The sequence below is a fragment of the Cynocephalus volans genome, chromosome 10 (genome assembly GCF_027409185.1).
Source record: "Cynocephalus volans isolate mCynVol1 chromosome 10, mCynVol1.pri, whole genome shotgun sequence".
Lineage (NCBI taxonomy): Eukaryota > Metazoa > Chordata > Mammalia > Dermoptera > Cynocephalidae > Cynocephalus > Cynocephalus volans.
The window spans coordinates 18639061-18660734 of NC_084469.1; the positions used below are offsets into that span (position 1 = coordinate 18639061).

Sequence of the window (21674 nt, forward strand, 5' to 3'; positions counted from 1 at the left end):
GATTTTATAGTTAAAATTGATTCGAGCTTTTTATTCTTCAATGAGTCAGTTTCAGTATTTTATACTTTTTAAAATAACTAGCCATTTTTCTCATTTTAAAAATTAATTAGCATAAAGTTGTTCTAGTATTGTGATTTTTAAAAACCTCTATTTATAAGTGTAACTATGTCTACTCAAGCTTTTTTGTACTTTTTTGCTTGTTCTAGAAAGATCAATCATGCCTGATTTGTCTTTTTAAAGAACTACCTTCTGGGTTTTGTGACTCTCTTTAAGTCATTAATTTCTGCTCTTTATTATTTTCATCCTTCTGTTTTAGATATTTTACTCTGATGCTCTTTATAATTCCCTGACTGGATCACTTAGATCATTTTCTTCATAGCGGATCATTTATTTAGGTAGTTTGGTTTTCAGCAGTGATTTTTTTTTTTTTTTACCATGAGCCTTGAGTTAATGAAGCACCATTTCATATGACACAAAAGAAAGAAAAAAACATTGTCAACTGAACTATGATGCACTATTCTGAAAAAACATTCCAGTCCCAGAGATGTTAAAAAGTGAAAACATAGGCACCTCAAATTGACGAAAGGCAGCATTAATCTCCAATTCATGATCTGTCTCATTACCCAGAGCACATGTTACGAAACTCTCCAGACATTAGCTTACTGAAGGATTCCCTTATCTTTCATTTTTTTCAGTGTGCCTCTGTTTCCCTCCCCAGCAAAGCTCCATGATAAAAGAAATCTATATAAGCCATTTCCACTATCTTACCTGCATTTTTTCCTCAGCTCATTAGAACTGTGCTGATTTGGGTCCCCTAATATTGTGTCCTCTTCTACCAAATAGTCTTTTAAGTAATCTCATATATTGCTACAGATTTACCTAACTCTTATTTACTCTCAAATGAGTATTTCCAGGCTTCTCTCTCAAATATTTATAACTGCCTACTGAAGATACCTATCTAGATGAACCACTGGCACCTTCAATTCAACATGCCTGCATCTGAACTAATTACCTCCCCCATTCCCCCCAATACTGTGTTTCTTCTTGATAAAAGCTCTACCAGTCACCAGAGTCAAAAATTTGAGTGTCTTCATATTCTTCCTCTTTAAAAACCCAAGTACTATCAATTCTACTACTCATGTATTTCCTTTGTGTTCTTTTGTTTTGTTTTGAACAATCACTGCTTTAGATCAAACTTGCAAAATTTCTTATTTTGAATATACCACCAGCCTCTAAAGAGAAAGTCTAACAGATCCATTAATAAAAATCAAACCAGTTACACTGCCAGAAAGGAAAGAATCAACATATGAAGAGAGGTGGAGATGGGCCATAAAACTATAGTTGTACTCATCAAAATTCACCTTTTCTTGCGGGTCCTTTACTAATCATTGCTGCCATCCATTCTCTTTCACTGCCAACCTGCACCTGTTTAGTTTTCTTAAGGTGCTGGATGGTTTTCCTACACCTCCTAATAGATATCCTTATATCCATTTTCATCTACCCTACATTTTATCTTCCACCCTGCAATGAGCAAGATTTTAGAAATGCATTTCTAAAATGCAGCTTTTCAAAAACTCTCCACTGCCTGACTATAAAGACCTAACTCCTTAACAGACCAATCAAAACCTTTCTGCCCATCTCCCTTCAGTTCCAAGGCATCCTGTCTGCCAGTCACACCAAGCTCCTTGTGAAACCTAAATACGTCACAAGCATCTGTCCTTCGTGACTTTACATATTCGATTTCCTTTGCCTGAAAAGTTTCTCTCTCCTCAATTGATCTATTACCTGGTAAATTGAATCCACCTTTAAGACTTGCTCGAGTATAACTCTGTTTCATGAAACGTCCTACACAGTCTCCCCAAATTTCCAATCTTCTCTTTCTCCCAGTTCTCACAAAACTTGTTCCAATTACTGTTATATGGATGCTTCCTTCAATACTCATTCTAAAAATACTACAGTGTTTATGAATAGGTAGGTTCTCCCATTTCCAGTATAAACTGGCTTTTATCTTCAATATGCCACTGAAATGACCTCTCTCAGATCATTAAAGAATTCTAAATCCATTAGCTAAAAGTCTTTATATTATTTTATCTTTCTTTGACATCTGATAATCACTGACCAAATGCAAGACACTAGGCCCTAAGGTTGCAAAAATGAATGAAGACAACTTTTACCTTTAAAGAAGTAACAATCTAATGGCACTGACAGTTATTTATATATTCTATTTGTAATAATATAGTATGTTCTGAGCAAGGGCCATTTTCTATTTACCTTTGCATTCCCTGAACCTAGTACAGATTGAGCATTCCTAATCTGAAAATCCAAAATCCAAAACCCAAAATGCTCTAAAATCTGAAACTTTTTAAGTGCAGACATGACACTCAAAGGAAATGCTCACTGGATTTCAGGTTTTTGGATTAGAGATGCTCAATCTACAATATTTCAAAATCTGAGGGAAATATTCTGGTTTTTTGTTTGTTTTGTTTTGTTTTGACAGCTGGCCAGTGGGGGTCAGAACCCATAACCCTGGTGTTATAAGGTTGTGCTCTAACCAACTGAGCTAACCAGCTAGCCCTCAAAATCTGAAAATCTGAAATCCTAAACAATTCTGGTCCCAGAAATTTTGGGTAAGGAATACTCGCCTTTAACCAATACATTAGTTGAGTGAATGAAGGCAGTTTAATACAGGTTCAATCAACTTGCCTCCTTTTCACCTCAAAATATAGCTTTACTATTCCTCTCATCTTAGAGATAGATCATCTTTTCCAAGGATAACCCATCCTCTTGTGCCTTTGATTCCAGATACTTCCATGTATCTGGACTTGCCTTCCATCAATATCCCTTATAGAATTCTCTTTTACTGTCAATCTTCTTCTTAAGATTAAAAAACCACTTTTTTTGAGACCCTATCTTTTCAACCTAACAATAGCACATTTCCTTGTCTTCTTGAACACTCACTACTATTTCCTGGGTTCATAAAGTATTCTTGATGATTGTTCACTTATAATCTGCTTAATGCCCTCATCACTTCTACCAAAACTTTTCATTCTTGATGGGCATTAATAAAGATACCAACTGTAATCTGTAAAGCCTATTGGTCTGTTCTCATCCATCTGCCTCTACTTTTTTGCAGCCTTTGACATTGCTGACTACTACCCCAAAACTTTTTTATTCAATAACACTGCATTCTTTGGGTTCTACTTTCTTTGTCATTGCTCAGAATAAATAGGAAGACAATTTTCAACTGAGTCAGGAAGAAGGAAAAAGGATTTTCCCATTGCTGGTTGTTTCTGGGTATGCAATTAATAAAAAAAGGATAGGACACACAGAGTAACCATGTGACCCAGTAATTCCATTCCTAGGTTTAAACCTAAGAGAACTAAAGACTTATGTCCATACAAAAACCTGTGCATGAATTTTTTTTTATTTTTTCTAAGCTGGCTGGTAAGGGGATCCGTATCTGTGCGTGAATTTTCATAGCAGTGGTCACTCATAATAGCTAAAAAGTGGAAACAACCCAAATATCCATCAGCTGATGAATGGACAGATAAATAAAATGTTGTATATCCATCAATGGAAAATTATTCAGTCATAAAAAGGAATGAAGTACTGATACAAGCAATAACATGGATGAACTTGAAAACATTATGCTAAGTGAAAGAAGCCAAACACAAAAGGCCACATACTATGTATTAAGGTTTTTATAAAATATTCAAAACAAGCAAATATATAGACAGAAAGACTGGTCATGATCAGTGATGTGGGTAGTGGAGGGTAGTGAATGACTGCAAATAGTTATGAGGTTTGCTGTGGGACAACAATGAAAATGTTCTGAAATTAGCGGTGATTGTTGTACAAATGTGGTACATTAACAATCAATGAATTATACACATTAAAAGGGTCCTTTTATTTTTTTTTTGGCATCTGGCAAGTACGGGGATCTGAACACCCTGGCGTTATCAACAGCATGCTCTAAATTACTGAACTAACTGGCCAGAAGGGTAAATTTTATGGTATGAGAATCATGCCTCAATTTTTTAAAAAAAGGACTGGTACGGTTTTGTAGGCCAGTAAGTCAAGGGCTGTTCATATTGAAGCCAGTGGTTGTGTGCTTTCTTATCTAGCTTCATTTATTTATTTCCTGTCCCATTCCCCTAATGATTATGTGCAGCAAAGGCTATGTTTTTACCTACTAGTAGAGCCAGGCAAATGCAAAAATCTACCCAAGGTAAGCATCCTTCATTCATATTAAAGACCCCTGACAAAAGCGCCACAGCAATGTTTAGACAACAATATCAAATTACTGAGTCAATTCTCACCATCAAGTATTTTTTCTCCTCTTGGTCCTGGCACATTGAGATGGCATCTTGAGGTGGAATCATATTCCAAAGTCCATCACTCCCCAAGATAATATACTTGTGCTTCTGGGGGTCAAGAGTGTGGACACTTGTGTCTGGTTCAGGTGACACCACAAACTCACCACTGAAGAAATCATAGCTCCACAAATCCCCTGGGGGAAGACAAAAGGAGCAAGAGGTATTATTTCCAAGCTAGTAGTATCATACCAACAGATTAAAGGAGAAAACCTACATGTTCATCTTAATAGATGCAGAAAAGCTTTTGATAACATTCAAAATCCGAATGCATGATAAAAACTTCCTAGCAAACTAGGAATAAAAGCGAACTCCCTTAACTGATAAAGAATATCCATTAGAAATCTATAGCAAACATCTTCCTTAAAGGTAAAATGTTAAAAGTATTCCCTTTAACCAGACAGCCGCCAAAAAAAGAAGGAAATTTTAAAAAAATCCCTTTAAAATGAAGAAATAAGAAAACTATGCCTTGTTTCATCACTTTTTTCCCCAAAACTATACTAGAGGTCTTTCCCAGCACAGTAAGATAGAAGAAAAAAGTTAGACAGATGAATTGGAAAGGAGAAAATAAAACTATCATTATTTGCAGATAATTTCATTTCTACGTGGAAGACCAAAAAGAAATTAGACAAATGATTTGACTTGATAGGAAAGTTTAGCAAGGTTGTTAAATCCAATAGTCTTTACTATTATCACTATTTTTTTTTTTTTTTTTGGTGGCTGGCCTGTACGGGGATCTGAACCCTTGACCTTAGTGTTGTAACACCATGTTCTAACCAACTGAGCTAATTGGTCAGCTCCCAAACCCAATATACAAAAAGCTGTATTTCTATACACTAGCAATGAATAGAAAATATTAATTTTTAAATAATCCCATTTACAAAAGTGAACCAAATGTAAGATACTTAGGAATAAATTTAACAAAAATAAACAAGTCTTTTACAGAGATTATAGAATTAAATTCTGAAACACTAAAAAAAGTATCTAAATAAATGGAGATGCAAACCAGAACTATAGATAGACTTAATTATAAAGATGTTAATTCTTCCCAAAATAATCTATAAAATCAATGGAATTCCAACAAAAACCCAAAAAGAATTTTTGTAGAATTTGACAAGTACATTCGAAAACATATAGGGAAATTAGAGTGTGGTGCTGATAACACCAAGGTCAAAGTTTCAGGGATGGCCAGTTGGTTCAGTTGGTATGCACACAGCCTTGTAACAATAAGAGCTCAGATCCCCATACTGGCCAGCTGCCCCCCCCCAAATAAAACCAAACAAAAAGCAGGTACTGGTCAGCTGCCAAATAAATAAATAAATAAAATGTATGGGGAAGAGCAAAGAGCCAAGATTAACCAAGACAATTCTGAAGAAAAAGGACAAGATGAGGAGAACTTGACTGATAAATAGGAGTCCCAGTGGGTATCTGAAAACCTAGGTCAGTAAAGTACCTACATCAAAACTTACAGATGTAAGTTGCAAAGCAAGAGGCATTGCACAGGTGAGTGCTGTATCACATCTGTGTCATTAAGCAGCAGAGAGAAGGGAGGCTATGTCTATACTCAGTGTTCTGACCCATGAATGTTTGAATGATTAATAGTCTAACACTTGACATTGAACTAGCCTGGCAAGGTGTGTTTGCCTGCAACCTGAAGCCTATCTTGTAACCTCTCCTGGTTGACTGGCCCATGTCATCTGATAGTCCTGCATTTTCACAGCAGGAGGTAGAAGTGGGTCAAGGCTGTGATGAGCTGAGGAGGAAGGAAGGTGGCTATTAACCTGGGAAGATCTAGCGTGAGTATTGGCCAGAATGACCAACAGTCACAGCCGCAGCCCGGATCAAGATAAGAGGACAGGAAGGATGTGGGCCTAGCTCTGTGTCATGTGGCCAGTCAGAAGAGCGTTGCAGATATGGGCTCTGGCCCTCCAGGACCTCATGTCACATCCTCAGGTGCAGAGAGTACCCAGCGTGTTTATAGCCTCATAGCAATTCTTTCCACATCATCTGCTCTGAGGTGCACCCATTCCAGAGGGGTATCACACCCCCCACCCCAGCACTATACAGCTGCAGTTTGTCCTCTGGTGCAGAACCACTTCTGGGGGACCCACCCACCCACTCCCAGCCTTGTCCTCTCCACCTAGGCAGTGCTGTGCACTCCAGCTATGTGGCTACGCCACAGCAAGCTAGGACCACTTTGCACAGCCTTTGTCTGCAGTGAGGGAAGGGCTCACAAGCTCTTTACTGCTAGAGGACTCAACACTTTCATCACAGTATCCTAATTCTTAGATTGTTCTGCCATTGTGGTATATTGGTAATAAATATAACCTTTTTTTTTTTGGCAGCTACCCAGTAAGGGGATCTAACATTAGTGTTATAATACTGGGCTCTAACCAACTGAGCTAACTGGCCAGACCAATAAACATAATCTTTTGACAGCGTTTTTGAATTTCCTAGAACTCCCCCCACAAAAAACAAACAAAAATTATAAAAAAAAAAAAAACCTTACAGAATGAGTTGAGTGCCAGTCACTTGGATGAAAACACCAGAAATAATAATGAGCATTGTGGGTTTTTTGGCAAGAAGCTGAATAATGAGCATTTTTATGCTCTTAACTTACCTTATGATCAGTCTATACAGAGCAGTAATTTTCCCTTTCAGTGAGTCAGAAAAAAAAGTTCTTACCTATTTATCCTCCTGCTTGACTAACCCCACATAAAATAATGCCCAAACTTCTGCCTTTCAGACCTATTATATATGAACCTCAAGATGTTCAACAAAAAAGAATTTATAGTTGACTGGGGCCATCGAAAAGATCAATAAAACTGAAATAGAAGAAAAAAATTACAGAAACCATCCACTCTTCTATAACACGTAACATAAATGAAACAATATAGACTTTTCTTTTATTCCCAGAAAGTGGGGCAAAGGAGACAGAAAGGAAAAAACATTAATTTTGTCTCTTTTGTTTGTTGTGAAGTACTCAGGGGAAAGGCCTAAATTAAAAGCAAAAGGTTTTTAGATAAAATTGAGATTGCATTGAACCTATAGACCAATTTGGGGAGAAATGCCATCTTAACATTATTTTCTCTCATTCTAAGAATATGATATATCTTTATTTAGGTTTACTTCGATTTCTTTCATCAGTGTTTTGTAGTTTTCCACATAGAGCTTGAGCATATTTTGTTGCAATTATACTTAAGTATTTCATGTTTTGGGGGTACAATTATAAATGATATCTAGTTAAATTTCATTTTGAATTGTTCACTTATAGTACATTAAAAATATGATAGACAGGCTGACCAGTTAGCTCAGGTGGTTAGAGTGCAGTGTTATAACACCAAGGTCAAGGGTTCGGATGCCTGTACCAGCCAGCTGCCAAAAAAAATAATAATAATAATAATGACAGACTGCATATGTTGAACTTGGATCCTGTGACCTTGCTGAATTCACTTATTAATTTCAATAGTTTTTTTGAAAATTCTTTGAGATTTTTAATGCAGACAATGCTGTCATCTGTGGATAGATATGATTTAGTTAATTGCTGAACCATTTGAAATTAGGTTACAGACTTAAAACACTTCACTTCTAAATATTAATACTTCAGCATGAGGATGTTCTCCAACATAGCCACATTCAGGAAATTTCATATTAATACACTACTGAATAATATAACGTCCATGTTCAATTTCCCCGGTTGACCTAATAATGCATTTTTAATATTCCAGGATCCATTCGAGGAATATTCGTCAAGATTTAGCTGTCATGTTTTTTTAGTCATTTTTAACCCAGAGAACATTTCCCTAAGTAATTTTGTTTGTTTTTATCCCTTGATATTGATAATCATGAAGAGTCCCAGGCCAGCTGTTTTGTAGAATGACCCTTAATTTGAATTTGATTATTTCCTCATATACTCACTCATGCTATAATGGTTAGTGGTTTTTTTTGTTTTTTGTGGGGTTTTTTTGGCCAGAATACTACATTGGTGAAGTTGTATGCCTTTCTCAGAGTATCACATGAGGAGGGATAGTATGCTAATTTGTCCTGTTATTGGCAATACCAAGTTTGGTTATTTGGTTAAAGTGCTATCTACTGGCACTGTAAAGGTGTCTTTTTCTTTCTGTAATTGATGAGTAATCTCTAGGGTGACAGTTTGAGACTGTGTGAAATATCCTGTTCTTCACCAAAATATGCCATATTTTAGCATTCACTGATGATTCTTGCATAAATCAATCATTACTATAATGGCTGTGAACTGATAACAGAATTAAAACATTGTAATACATTTGTTAGTTGACAGTCTTTTTTAAAGAAGAGCTTTCTATTCCTCTCTTACTTCTTTACAATTTTTTCTAGTATCAGTTTGGACTTCTGGATTCTTTTTTCACTCATTATATTTTAACTTATTCCTGTTATAATTTGCCTTAATGCTCAAGTTGCTTCAAATTTGCCAGTAAAAGTCTCTAGAATCTGAACTTTTAAAAAACTTACCAGATAACTCATATTCACAGCCAGTTCTCTTACTTTACCCATTAAAAAAAGTCCACATGGCTTTATCTCAGATCAAATAATTAGTAAGGATCAGAATTGGGCCTTTAACTAAGAGTTTTTATTATTAGTCTAGTGTTCCTACACCAAAATGGGATCAAAGAATGTCATTTCTGGAGTTGCTGAAGGGAGGAGCTTTGGACATTGGCAGATACAGTTGGTTGCCTGCTCCAATGGCCATTTCCTTTTTTCCCTCAGTAGAGGGAGCTAAAGAGACACCAGAAGAAGAGGGCTTTCTTCTGGTTCCAGTAAGCTTTTCTCTGCTTGTGCCAGTGTCACACAGCAGTCAGCAGTCCGCAGGACACCACCCCAGTGGTCCTCAGCCCTTGCAAATTTCAACTCTACCTGCCCCCCCCCCCCCCCCCGTGGATAGCTTTGCATCAACTTTTGCCTCCTCTAATCCATTTTCAAAACTGTAGTCAAAATCATCTCTTTAAAACCTAAGTCTAAAAATGTGCTAAAAATTTTTTAAAAAATAAAACATAAAAGATAACAAGAAGCATCATGATGATGGTTGTACAACAGTGTAAACGTACTTAATACTACCTGAACTATTATACACTTAAAATGTTAAGGTAAGTTTTATGCATATTTTATCATAATTTAAAAATGATACATAAACCTAGTGACGTTTCCCATTTCAACTCTGTAAATTTACTATTGTTCTTAAGATAGATACAACTCTTTATCGCAGCCTATAAGATGCAGTATTTTCTCACTTCATCCATGTCTCTTACTCCCTTATCTCTGTTCCAGCTACACTGGCCTTTGTGAGAGTCCCTTACACAACCACACTTCTTACTACCACAAAGCTTTTCTAAAATGTTGTTTCTATGCCTAGAACACTTTTTTTTTGGGGGGGGGGTGTCGTTTTCGTGACCGGTAAGGGGATCGCAACCCTTGGCGTGGTGTCACCCGCACCGTGCTCAGCCAGTGAGCGTACGGGCCATTCCTATATAGGATCCGAACCTGCGGCGGAGCGGCACTGCACTCTCCCGAGTGCGCCACGGGGCCGGCCCAGAACACACTTTCTTCTTCACTTAACTTCTAGTAATTTTTCAACTCTCAGTTCATACATCACATCTCTGGCCTCTCTGGCTCGGTAAAATATCCCCATTTTAAGTTCTCATTAGCCCATATATAAACAGTTAAGAGTTGAAATTTTTCAGTTCTTTTTGTGATCATGTGATGAATACCGTTCCCCTTCCCTAGACCGTAAGCTTCATGAGGGCAAAAATCACGCATTTGGACATACAGCACAGTGCTTCATACATATTGCACTGAAAAAGTACCTCCTCAATGAATAAGTGATTTGCAAGACTCAACCGCAATTCAGTCATGCAGCCACTATATGGCACCTTTGCTACACTTGTAATTACCATCAGTGCCTACAACTTACCAATTTTGCTAAGACTTCTCCGTTTCCCAAAAAACTGGAAGAAAAATGTTCATAGGCCTTAAGGGTTAAATACTAACACTTAATTTACTAAGGGCCAATAAATATTAGTATGCAATAAACTAAACTGAGAAAACTAGTAACATATTCTTTAAAAAAAATTTTTCACTGGGCTGCTCGGGAGAGTGTGGTGCTGAGAACACCAAGGTCACAGGTTCAGATCCCATATAGGGATGGCCGGTTAGCTCACTTGGGAGAGCATGGTGCTGACAACACCAAGTCAAGGGTTAAGATCCCCTTAACCCGTCATCTTTAAAACAAACAAAAAATTTTTTTCACAAGTGCCAGAATAAGAACCAGAAAAATAATGTGACAAAGCTTTTTTTTTTTTTTAAGCTTAAATGTTAAAATCTGAAAGTGCTTTTTTGTTTTTTTGTGGGGTTTTTTTGGGGGGACGTAGCTGGATGGTGCAGGGATCTTAACCCTTGACTTTGGTGTTATCAGCACCACACTCTAAACAAGTGAGCATAACCAGCCAGCCCTAAAAGGTATTATATTTGAGAATATTTATTAGGTAAAAAAGAAAGAAATCAAGAGAAAAAATAGAAGCAATTTTTTTCTCACTATATTTCATTTCTCCTATATAAGCCCTTTTATATCAAAATATTCATTCATTTCCATATATTTGTTTATAAAATTATGTCGAAATAAAGTAGTTGTAGGACACTACTAAAATAATAAACTTGTCTCTCCTACATGGAGTTTTCTCCTTTCTAGTGGATCTGTCCCATCTGTTTATAACTGCTATTATTTCTTTTCTCTTTAAGACTACAGTAGGTTGGCCAGTTAGCTCAGCTGGTTAGAGCACAGCCCTGTAATACCAAGGCCATGGGCTTTAATTTCCATACTGGCCAATTGCCAAAAAAAAAAAAATCATCAGTAAATAAACCCTCTCTTGATCCTACTTTCACTCCAGCTAAAGCCCATTTCTCTCCTCTTCCCTTTATAACAAAACTCCTACAAAGAATTGTCTAAACTTGCTATATCAAACTTTACTCCTCCTATTCAAAGTTGGTTCTTTCTTGAAGCAACTCCAAGCACAATTGTGGTCTCACTACTCCAAAGTTCCTTTCTTTGTTAAGGTTACCAATGATCGCCACGTTGCTAAATTCGATGGTCATTTCTTAGTCTTCCCTGTACCTGAATGACAACAGTATTTGAAACATTTTCTTTCCGGAAACACTTTCTTCACTTAGTTTGCAGGGCTCTGTCCTCCTGAAGTTCCTCCTATTCTCCATTCATATTCCCAAACTCTTAACAGTGAGAGTATCTCAGGGCTCAGTCACTGGACCTTTTCCCTTTCTATCTATACTGAATCATTAGATGACCTCATTCAGTCTCAAGGCTTTAAATATCCTCTATATGCTACTGGCTCCCAAACTGAAATCTCTAGCTTAGATCTTATCTGAAATCAATTCTCATAACCAGAAACCAGACATCACCAAAGGTGATTTGTCCAAAAATGAACTGACCTCCCCTTGCCACTGATGTTCCAGTCTTTCCTGTATCAGTTAATGGCAACTCTACCCCTCCAGCTGCTCAGTAAAAATCATGAGTAATAAGGATCTCTGCATTTGTTACTTCCTAAATTCTCTTTCCCCGGATATTCACGGATCTCACTGCCTCATCTCTTTCCACATACCATCGGTATTAGTCCATTTCTGTTGCTTATAACAAAATACCTGGAACTAGGTGATTTATAAGAAAACAAAACTTACTGCTTACAGCTTCTGAGGCTGGAAAGTCCAAAGTCCAGGAAAACACATATGGTGAAGGATTTCTTTGGTGGTGACTTCAGTGATGGCAGGGTATCACATTGTGAAAAATGGCAGAGCAGAGAGACTAACCTCCTCATTCACTCTCTTTTTAAAGCCCTCAGAACCATGCCCATGACAACTATTTTTAATCCATTCATTACAACACAGTCCTGCTATCTAATTACCTCTTCAAGGCCCCACCTTTCAATTACCATAATAAGATTTCCCACCCTCAACAGTTACAGTGGGGATTAAGTTTTGGGGGGACATTCAACAGAAGGCACCATCTTTTCAATGAGACTTCCTCTAACCATCCCATTTAAAATTACAACCCCACCCTCCACAGCATTCCCTACTTTAGTTTTCTTGGTAGCATTTCTCACTAACACAATATTTTTTTTTTTTTTTTAAAGATGACTGGTAAGAGGATCTCAACCCTTGGCTTGGTGTTGTCAGCACCACGCTCAGCCAGCGAGCAAACTGGCCATCCCTATATAGGATCCGAACCCATGGCCTTGGTGTTATCAGCACCGCACTCCACCGAGTGAGCCATGGGCCAGCCTAACACAATATGTATTCTACTTTTTATTTTAGTTTACTACATTTTCCCCTTACTAGAAAGTAAGCTCCATGGGTGCATAAATTTTTTACTGTTTTGTTCTTTGCTGAATCCCCAGCTCCTAGAATAGTACCTGGCACACAGCAGGTATTTAATAAATATTTGGTGAATGAAAAACAATCATGAAGAAGTGGTATCTGTGTGGTTTTAAAGTATGTCCACAAATTCTTTGATATACATGATGGTAGGCTGCACTTAGTGACTCAGTGCTAACAAAATATGGAGGAAGTGATGATGTGTCACTAATGACATTAGATCATAAAATGATATCGTGGCTTCTACCTTGTTCTCTTGGACCACTTGCTCTAAGGAAGCCAGCAGCCATGTTATGAAAATACATCAAGCAGCCCTGTGGAGAGGCCCATGAAGGAACTGAGGTCTCCTGCTATAAAGCCATCTAAGAAGTAGGGCCGGCCTGTTGCGCACTTGGGAGAGTGTGGTGCTGATAACACCAAGGCCACAGGTTCGGATCACTACATAGGGACGGCCAGTTAGCTCACTTGGAAGAGTGCGGTGCTGGCAACACCAAGTCAAGGGTTAAGATCCCCTTACCAGTCATCTTTTAAAAAAATAAATAAATAAAGCCATCTAAGAAGTAGATGCTCCAACCCTATTCAAACCTTCAGATGATTACTGACATGTTAATTGCAACCACATGGGAGATGCTAAGCCAAAACCACCCAACTAAGATACTCCCAGGTTCCTGAGCCACAGAAACTTTTTGAGATAAAATATGTTTTAAACTGCTAAGTTTGAGAGTATTTTGCTACACAGCAATAGTTAGCTAATAAAGTGAGATTCTAATAACCTGGCATAATCACTGTGGGGAGAAATTTTGTGATATCTAATAAAGCTAAAGATGTAGATATTTATGAACTGAGCTTCCCAACTGATATGGCTTTGGCGGGTTATGAGTGTGGCTTTGGGGCAGCAGGGTACATCTTGGGTGGCTAGGTCACCTCAGCCTCAAGACACCTCCTCTGTTTTTTTCTGGGTTTTTTTTTTGTCAGCTTGGCAAGTACAGAGATCAAACCCGGCCCTTGGTGTTATAGCACCATGCTCTAACCAACTGAGCTAACTGTTCAGCCCAAAATGTGTTCATGTTTTTATTTTCCAAGCATTCTGTAACTATCTTTTTCTTTTTGGGGGGAGCTGGACAGTACAGGGATCAAACCTTGGACCTTAGTGTTATCAGAACCATGCTCTAACCAACTACCTCCTCTACTTACTGCAGAAATATTATCATCTCGTACGAGTGTCATGATTTAAAACAAGATGGTAAGTAGCATACTATGACCCAGCAATCCTACTTCTAATTATATACTTCAAACAAATCTCATACATATGTACCAGAAGATACTTATTCCAGCATTTTTCATAATAGCAAAGGCTTGGATACAACATAAAAGTCCACCAATCAGGGTGAGGAAGAAATTATAGTTTCATACTGAAAATGAATATATAGCAGTTGATGACTGAACTAGTACTACAAACATGAATAAATCTCAAAAATAAAGCCCAGTGAAAAAAGCAAGTTGAAAAGGGCGTTTTGATTATGATGGAAAGTTGATTCAAAGAGCAACCATTTCAACAATATTTCAATGGACATTCAGAGCCCTTCAAAGTCCTATATTATCTAGCTTTCTAGTCAATGTAGAAGAAATTCCTGCTAACCACAATGGGTAGCCATTTAGCTTCTTGAATACTTTTAGTGAAGGGAAAGCTCACTAACTACAGTTCACAAAAGAATCATTACTGTCAGCTGGAATAATTTTTGTTTTAATAAGCTAAAATCTACTTCTCTTTTTTACAGTTTTCTAGTGCTATTTTCTTTTTAAAAAATCAGGCTAATTCCTCTTTGAGATAATAGATCTTCACAAATATTAAGCCAGCTACAAGTGTCCTCAATATTTCTATTCACGCTTAATCCTTCCAAATTATCCTGTGTCAGTTTAGGAGAATGGCAGCATGAAATAATAGAGTTTATATTCTTAAGTTGAACAAAGCTGTAATCAAATGCCAACAATATGGACTTAGTCAATTTAGAAGATCTGCTAAGGAAGTTTCTTAACTGAAAACCTGGAAATAATTCCTACCTTCCCACCACTATTTTATAAAGTGTAAAAATGAACTAACATGTAAAGCACTTCTACAGTAACTGGCACACACAAAAAAACAGTCAATTTGTTTTTCCTTCCTCCTACAATAAGATTTTAGAACCATCTTCAACTTGGAAACCTTCCTCTGGATGGATATATATATATATATATATATATATATATATATATATATATATATATATAAAATTAATTATTATGATGATGATGATGAATATTCATGAGATACAAGTTACCAGAAATTGCTTTTATACCCCGTGTCCCCACCCTATTGTCCCCCAACCATCTTCCCCCTCCCCTAGGAATGTCCCCTCCCTCTGTAAGACCATCGCACTACTGTGGTTTTCTTTCCTTTCTTCCTTTCTCTCTTAGCTCCCACATATGAGTGAGCACATGCGGTATTTACCTCTGGATATATTTTTAAGTATAGAGTATTGTGATATAACCACTTCCTTATTCTTAAAATTCTACTATTACTGAGTTCTAAGAGTGCATTATTTTTTTATAGCCAAGTTATACTCAACGCTGTTTGGATTGCTCGTGACTAATCAACTAAAAAGAATCCCTAGTTCTTTTTCATATGAAATACTGCTAAGAAAGCAAATATCTTCCAAATATTGTTAATGTTCTGTACTTAAGCCTAGTACCTTATATTTAATCCTATTAACTTTCATATTATGTCAGCCTATCTACCTTTTAAAACACTTTATTTGAAATAATTTCAAATATATAAAAATTTACAAAAATAAAATAAATACCCATATACTCCTCCCTTAGATTTAACTATCATTAACATCTTACACCACCTGTTTTATCATTTTCTCTACCTACATATATAAACATTCTCTCTGTGTGTGTACACAAATTATATCATATTTTTAATCATGGCCCTTTAGCCCTAAATACTTCAATGCGTATTTTCTAAGAATAAAGATATTCTCTTATATAACCATAGCACAGTTATCAGCTTCATAAACTTTCATTGATACAACACTTAACTAATCTACTATCTATCATCCATATTCCAAATTATCAGATAGCCTAATGATGTCCTTTATAGGATCCAGTCTCGGGTCAGGAATAGTATTTACTTGTAACATTTCTTTAACCTCCTTTAATTTGGATTAAGGTTATACATTCTTGGCTAGAATACTACATAGGTGATATTGTGTCCTTAGTGTACCATACATCTGGAAGTACACAATGTCCAACTATCCCTCATTAATGAGGTTAATTTTGATCATCCAGTCAACATGTTGCCTGATTTCTCTACTGCCTAATTACTACTTTTTCTTTCTTCCAACTAAAAAGCAGTCTGTTCAGAGTCACTTTAAGACAAAGTTAATATCCTGCTGCCCAAGAACTTAAGAATATTTGTGCAACATAAAAAATTAAGGTTTATACACTCTCTTTCTCTAGGTAGTTAACAAATGTGAAACAAGCTAGGGAAGAAACAGCACCACAACAATCAAGAGCTCTCCCTCCAAATACACACCAATCTATCAATCAATACAAAAGTTATTCTGCAAGAAACTCATCTTGTGCTGCTACAGCTATTATCCAATCTCTATCTCCTCACTCTCACACCACTCCAATAAAAACCAACAGGGTATGTAATAGAGAAACAATGTGGTACAGTTCTTAAGAAAAATATCTGGAGACCGGAGCTTAATTAGCCAACAATGTGATATGACTATTAAAATCTAATGACGGGATTCCAGTACCTCCACTAGTAGAAGTACAATGCTCAGGTAGCAGAAACTAAATATTCCCATTGTACTTTAAACTGGTCAAACCACACCTTATGAGACATGACCAGTATAATGAAGCATCTGAAATTGGCACTTTAGCCTAAAAGAAAGACCACAGAAACATGTTAACCAATTTTGAATAAATGACTGTCATTATACAACATGGTTTAAATACGTACACTGCCCTGTTTATTTTAGCACACAAAAACTAGGGCCAACATCTGAAAGATTCGTGGAGGCAGATTTTTAACTCACAATAAAAGAACAATTAGAGTTGTTCAATAATGTAAGAGTTTAAGTAAAGACTACTGAATATATTCAAGCAGGGGTTGAATTACTTATCTAAATTACTCCATAGAGTAGCACTGGACTGAGTAGGAATTTCTGTACCAGAAAAAAACAGGCAATTTTCCTGCTACCTCTCTATCAGTCTTTCTTTTCTTCCTCTACACAATCACTTAAGGGTTTCAAGGCTTACTTGAAATGCTTTGCACATACACTTATATATACAAAATAACTTGGCATCTACTTTCCTAAATTGAAGGTTCATCTTACTTTCGAACCTGAAGTAAGAACCTGCCCTCAGTCCAATGAGTTCCCCATAAACTAACCTTCTTTTCTTTAGTAATATTAATTCCTTGCCTCTCATGCCTCCTTTCAAAGTTCACTAATATTACAAAATGATAGTAGGCAATCTGACAGTGACCATTCACCTGAAATGTAAGCAGTAGCCAACATCTTCCCCTCTGTTTCCATGCTAACAACTGGAAGATCAATTGTATCAATGAATAACCTGGATAACTTAGCCTTCTGGTTCTGTAAAAAAAAAAAAAAAATCTATAAAATAAAGTGCCTAGAATATTTCAACAGGCCCCTACATGATATCTTTGCCTCCAATTTTATTTCCTTATAATCATAGCTATATAGCAACCAAAATGATTCTGTGAAACAAACTGTATCATGTCACTACCCTACTCCAATAAATATAATAACAACTAACATTTGTAGAGCACCTACTATGTGCCAAGTACTATTCTAACCACTTTACCTGCATTAAGTCATCCAGTACTCACAACAGAATGAAGTAGGTACCTCCTATGGTTTGAATATTTGTCCCCTCCAAAACTCTTATTGAAATTTAATTGCCATTTTAACAGTATTAAGAGGTGGGACCTTTAAGAGGTGATTAGGCCATGAGGGCTCCACCCTCATGGGTGGGATTGGTGTTGTTATAAAAGGGTGAGTTCAGCCCCCTCTTGCTTGTTTGCATGTGCGCAGGCGTTCACACTCTCATTCTCTTTCTCTCTCCCCCGTGATGTGATGTCATGTGGTGATGCCACAAGAAGTCCCCACAGATGCCAGCACCTTGATATCAAACTTTCTAGCCTCCAAAAGCCAATGAATTTCTGTTCATTATAAATTACCCAATCTCAGTTATTCTGTTATAACAGCACCAAACAGACTAGAACAGTATCATTAGGCCCCATTTTACAGATGAAAAAACTGTGTCACAAAATATTAAGTAATTTGCCCAAGTTTGCACAATAAATAACAGCACTGGAATTGAAACCTAAGCATTTTGGCTCCAAAGTCCCTCTCCTATCCACTATGATACACTTCCTCACATTTCAATCTCTTCCCAAAAACGTTTAAAATAAAAACTGAATTTCTTATCATGCTTTAGAAGACCTTGTAGGATTTAGTTCCTGCCCAGCTATAATGTCCTCACCAAATTCTGTACTTTGACCTGCATATTCCTTCTAAATCTGGTAAAGGTCTTCATCTCTGCCCTCATTTTATATCTTTACCTCCTTCTCTCACACTGGTTTGATTCCTCTTCTTCAAGGACACCAAGCCCTTTCCTTTTTATATTGGATTCTTTGCTTGCAAACAACGATTTCCAGTTCAGATTAACTTAGGCCAAGGAGGCAACTTAGAAGAAAATCAAGTAGCTCGCAGAATACAGAAGAAGCTGGAGAGCCAGGTACAGAAAAGACAGCTCCAAGCAACCAGGAAAGAAAACCCAACCACTTCAATGGAACACTGCCAAAGGAGGCCAATGTCACTAGGATGAATTCATTAACAATTTTTTTTTTGGTCCTTACTAGAGTCAAAATCCTAGTATAGAGAGTCTAATTGGCCTAGCTGGGGTCACGTGCCTGACAATTTACATGTTTTGTAAAAGAACCCTGAATAGGAATGTTTAAATTGAGACTGCACATAGTAAGAGACATAAGATTTTCCTGAAGAAAACCAGAGTATTATTGAGTAGGAACAGAGAATATATGCTGGACACCACCCCCCCAAATCAAATGACTCATTATCAAAGAGCAATTGGCACTGAAATACATACCTTAACCTTCCACTCAATTAGGTATTAAAGCATTAAATGTAATATCATATCTCTGCCTTCACCATATGCCAAGTAAGGGTTTAATTCTCAGTTTCCTCTTTTATTTTAACACCACATATTGTAGAAAAATCAATATGATTTCACCAAATATAAGTCCTACTTACCAAGTGCTCTTGCTACTGCCAGAAAAGGAATCTGGTCAATAACTGTGCTCCTTCTAACAGGTCCATTGTGAGTGAGACGAGGTCGTTTCCAAACTACACGATTCACCCCAGACTTGTTCATCACACTAAAAAACAAGGAGTTCACATAAATACTCTAAATGACTAAAATATAACAACTCAGATAGCTCAGTGCATTAAATAACTAATAAAATAAGATTATATAAGGGATTGGTTCCAGGACACACAACCGCCCCCAAAATCCACAGATGCAGAAGTCCCCTATATATAATGGCACAGTATTTGCATATAACCCTCTCATATACTTTAAACCATCTAGATTACTTATAATACCTAATACAATGTAAATGTTATGTAAATAGTCGTTATACTGTATTGTTTTTAAAATCTGTATTTTTTTTATTGCTGTATTTTTTTTTCCCAAATAGATTCGATCTGTGTTTGGTTTAATCCACCATGGGGAACCTATAGATATGGAACCCCTGGATATGGAGGGCCAACTGTATTATTACAAAACGATGACTATCTGTTCCAGATACAAAGATAAATTAGTCAAATTTCCTGTTCAGAGAGGAAAGACAAAATAGGGTAGTTTAGATAAGGAGAATTTGGAGATTACTGAAGTAGGCCAGAAAGAACTGAAAAGAAATAATGTGAAAAAAGCAAGACGACTAAAAAAACTGCAGGGAGAAGGAGAGCTTATATAAATGTAAGAGTGATTAAATAATGACAAAAGAGATTGAAAGAAAATGTTATATAGTGCTGAGGGTTTCTTCTGTTGGGGATGAGAGAACACGATAGAACTTCAGTTTTATTATTTTTGATTTAAGAAATTGACAGAAAATACCTCAAGTGAAATATCTGTGTATTTAAATATTTCTGTAATTCAAAGAGTGAGACTATACTGTGGAAAACAGATCATTTGTAGAGGTGTAGATTTGGGAGTCACAGAGTAAGAAAACCATCTTAGAAATGTGCCATGGGGGGCCAGCCTCGTGGCTCACTTGGGAGGGTGCGGCGCTGATAGCGCCAAGGCTGCGGGTTCAGATCGTATATAGGGATGGCCGGTGCGCTCACTGGCTGAGCATGATGAGACGGCACTGAGCCGAGGGTTGCGATCCCCTTACCAGTCAAAAAAAAAAAAAGAAATGTGCCATAGGAACAAGAGAAATGAAATCTGTAATCAGTACACAGAAGGTAGTACACTTTAGGGTGCCTAAAAGTTAAAAATATGGTAAATTCATTGGGCAAAAAAACTCATAAAACAGAGATGGTCTCTCAGCCTGTGCCTGGCATGACCGAAATGGGACTGATGATGTAAAAGAAAACTGGCCCTTATGTGAATTTAATTGTAATTTCTCTGAATTTTTTTTTTAAGTGTCAATAGAAGGGAAATGTTTCTCAGGAAGGCTAGAAAAGGTGGGGGAAGATGTGGCAAAGAGCATTTCCAAGAAACAATATTAGCCTACCTGATATTGGGTCCACCTGACAGAACTTAAGATAGATGTTGCTTTGCAAGATTCTCAAAGATATAGGACATTAAATTAATCTAATTATGTTCCTTCATTCAGGTCCCATGTGTACCCAGAAGTCCTTTGATTATAATCTAAATAATCTACAACGAAAAGATATGCAGACCAGTTGACAATAATATGCGGTCTTTCTGTCAGTTATTTTTATTACTAATAAGTAATATAACATCCTGGTGTGTATATCAGTCTCATAAGTTTACTATAGTGACTTTGAGTAGCATGACTCTATCCCCCTAAACCTGATAAAAACTGAACATATCTGCTCTGAAACTAAACTGGCTTCACGATTTGGAAAGCTGAAGACAGAACAGATAATTAATGATGAACACCTCCAAAGGAATGTCACTATGAAATGTCCTACACCTAAGGGGAAGCCAGCCAGTTCACCTACATCCATAGCTTTTCTATCTCTGATCTAACTTCACAGGAATGAAGATGCTAGAGAGAGAAGAAATAAATAAAATAAAAGTCCTAAGGGAATCAAAACAAAGGTATAAAACTTATAAATGAGAAAAGACCAATATTATTCTAAGCCAGGAAAAACATGAATATAGCACAACAGCATCAATCTTTCTAAAGTTGAAGACAAGTTCATTTTAAGAAGGAAGGCCAGATTTGAGTAGCACTGTCTCATGAAAACTTCCTGCAATGATGGAAATGTTCATTCTGCACTAATACAGTAGCCACTAGTCATGTGTGACAACTCAGCAGTGTAAATGTAACTTGGAAAAGTAAGGAATTGATTTTTTAAATTTTATTTAATTTTTATAAATTTAAATTTAAACAGCTACATGTTGCTACTGCCTACTATACTAAACAGTGCCATGGAGGACTGAAACAAGTACAGAATGACCAGAAAACATCATAGATGTTAATGTAGAGCAGAAATCCCAGAGAGCTGCTCACTTACCGTCCCTTTTGTGAACTAGTTTAGTTCTCAGTTCTGAAAGTAACAGATCACAACAAGAGTTACAGAATATCAAAGA

General features: G+C 36.8%; 1 protein-coding gene and 1 non-coding gene across 3 annotated transcripts in view; one reads left to right on the forward strand and one right to left on the reverse strand.

Annotated features, from left to right (window-relative positions):
* Window positions 1–21674, reverse strand: part of PPM1D (protein phosphatase, Mg2+/Mn2+ dependent 1D) — a 58551-nt gene that overhangs the window by 9447 nt on the left and 27430 nt on the right. For both annotated transcript variants that reach the window (XM_063111561.1, XM_063111560.1), the window contains exons 3-4: window positions 19139–19263; window positions 4320–4510 (exon numbers count right to left, since the gene is read on the reverse strand). In XM_063111561.1, the coding sequence (XP_062967631.1) occupies window positions 4320–4510; window positions 19139–19263 (316 nt within the window). The remainder of the gene's footprint in view (window positions 1–4319; window positions 4511–19138; window positions 19264–21674) is intronic.
* On the forward strand, window positions 5851–5984 carry LOC134389854 (small nucleolar RNA SNORA17). The gene has a single exon (XR_010024811.1). It is a non-coding gene; the product is annotated as a small nucleolar RNA SNORA17 (small nucleolar RNA).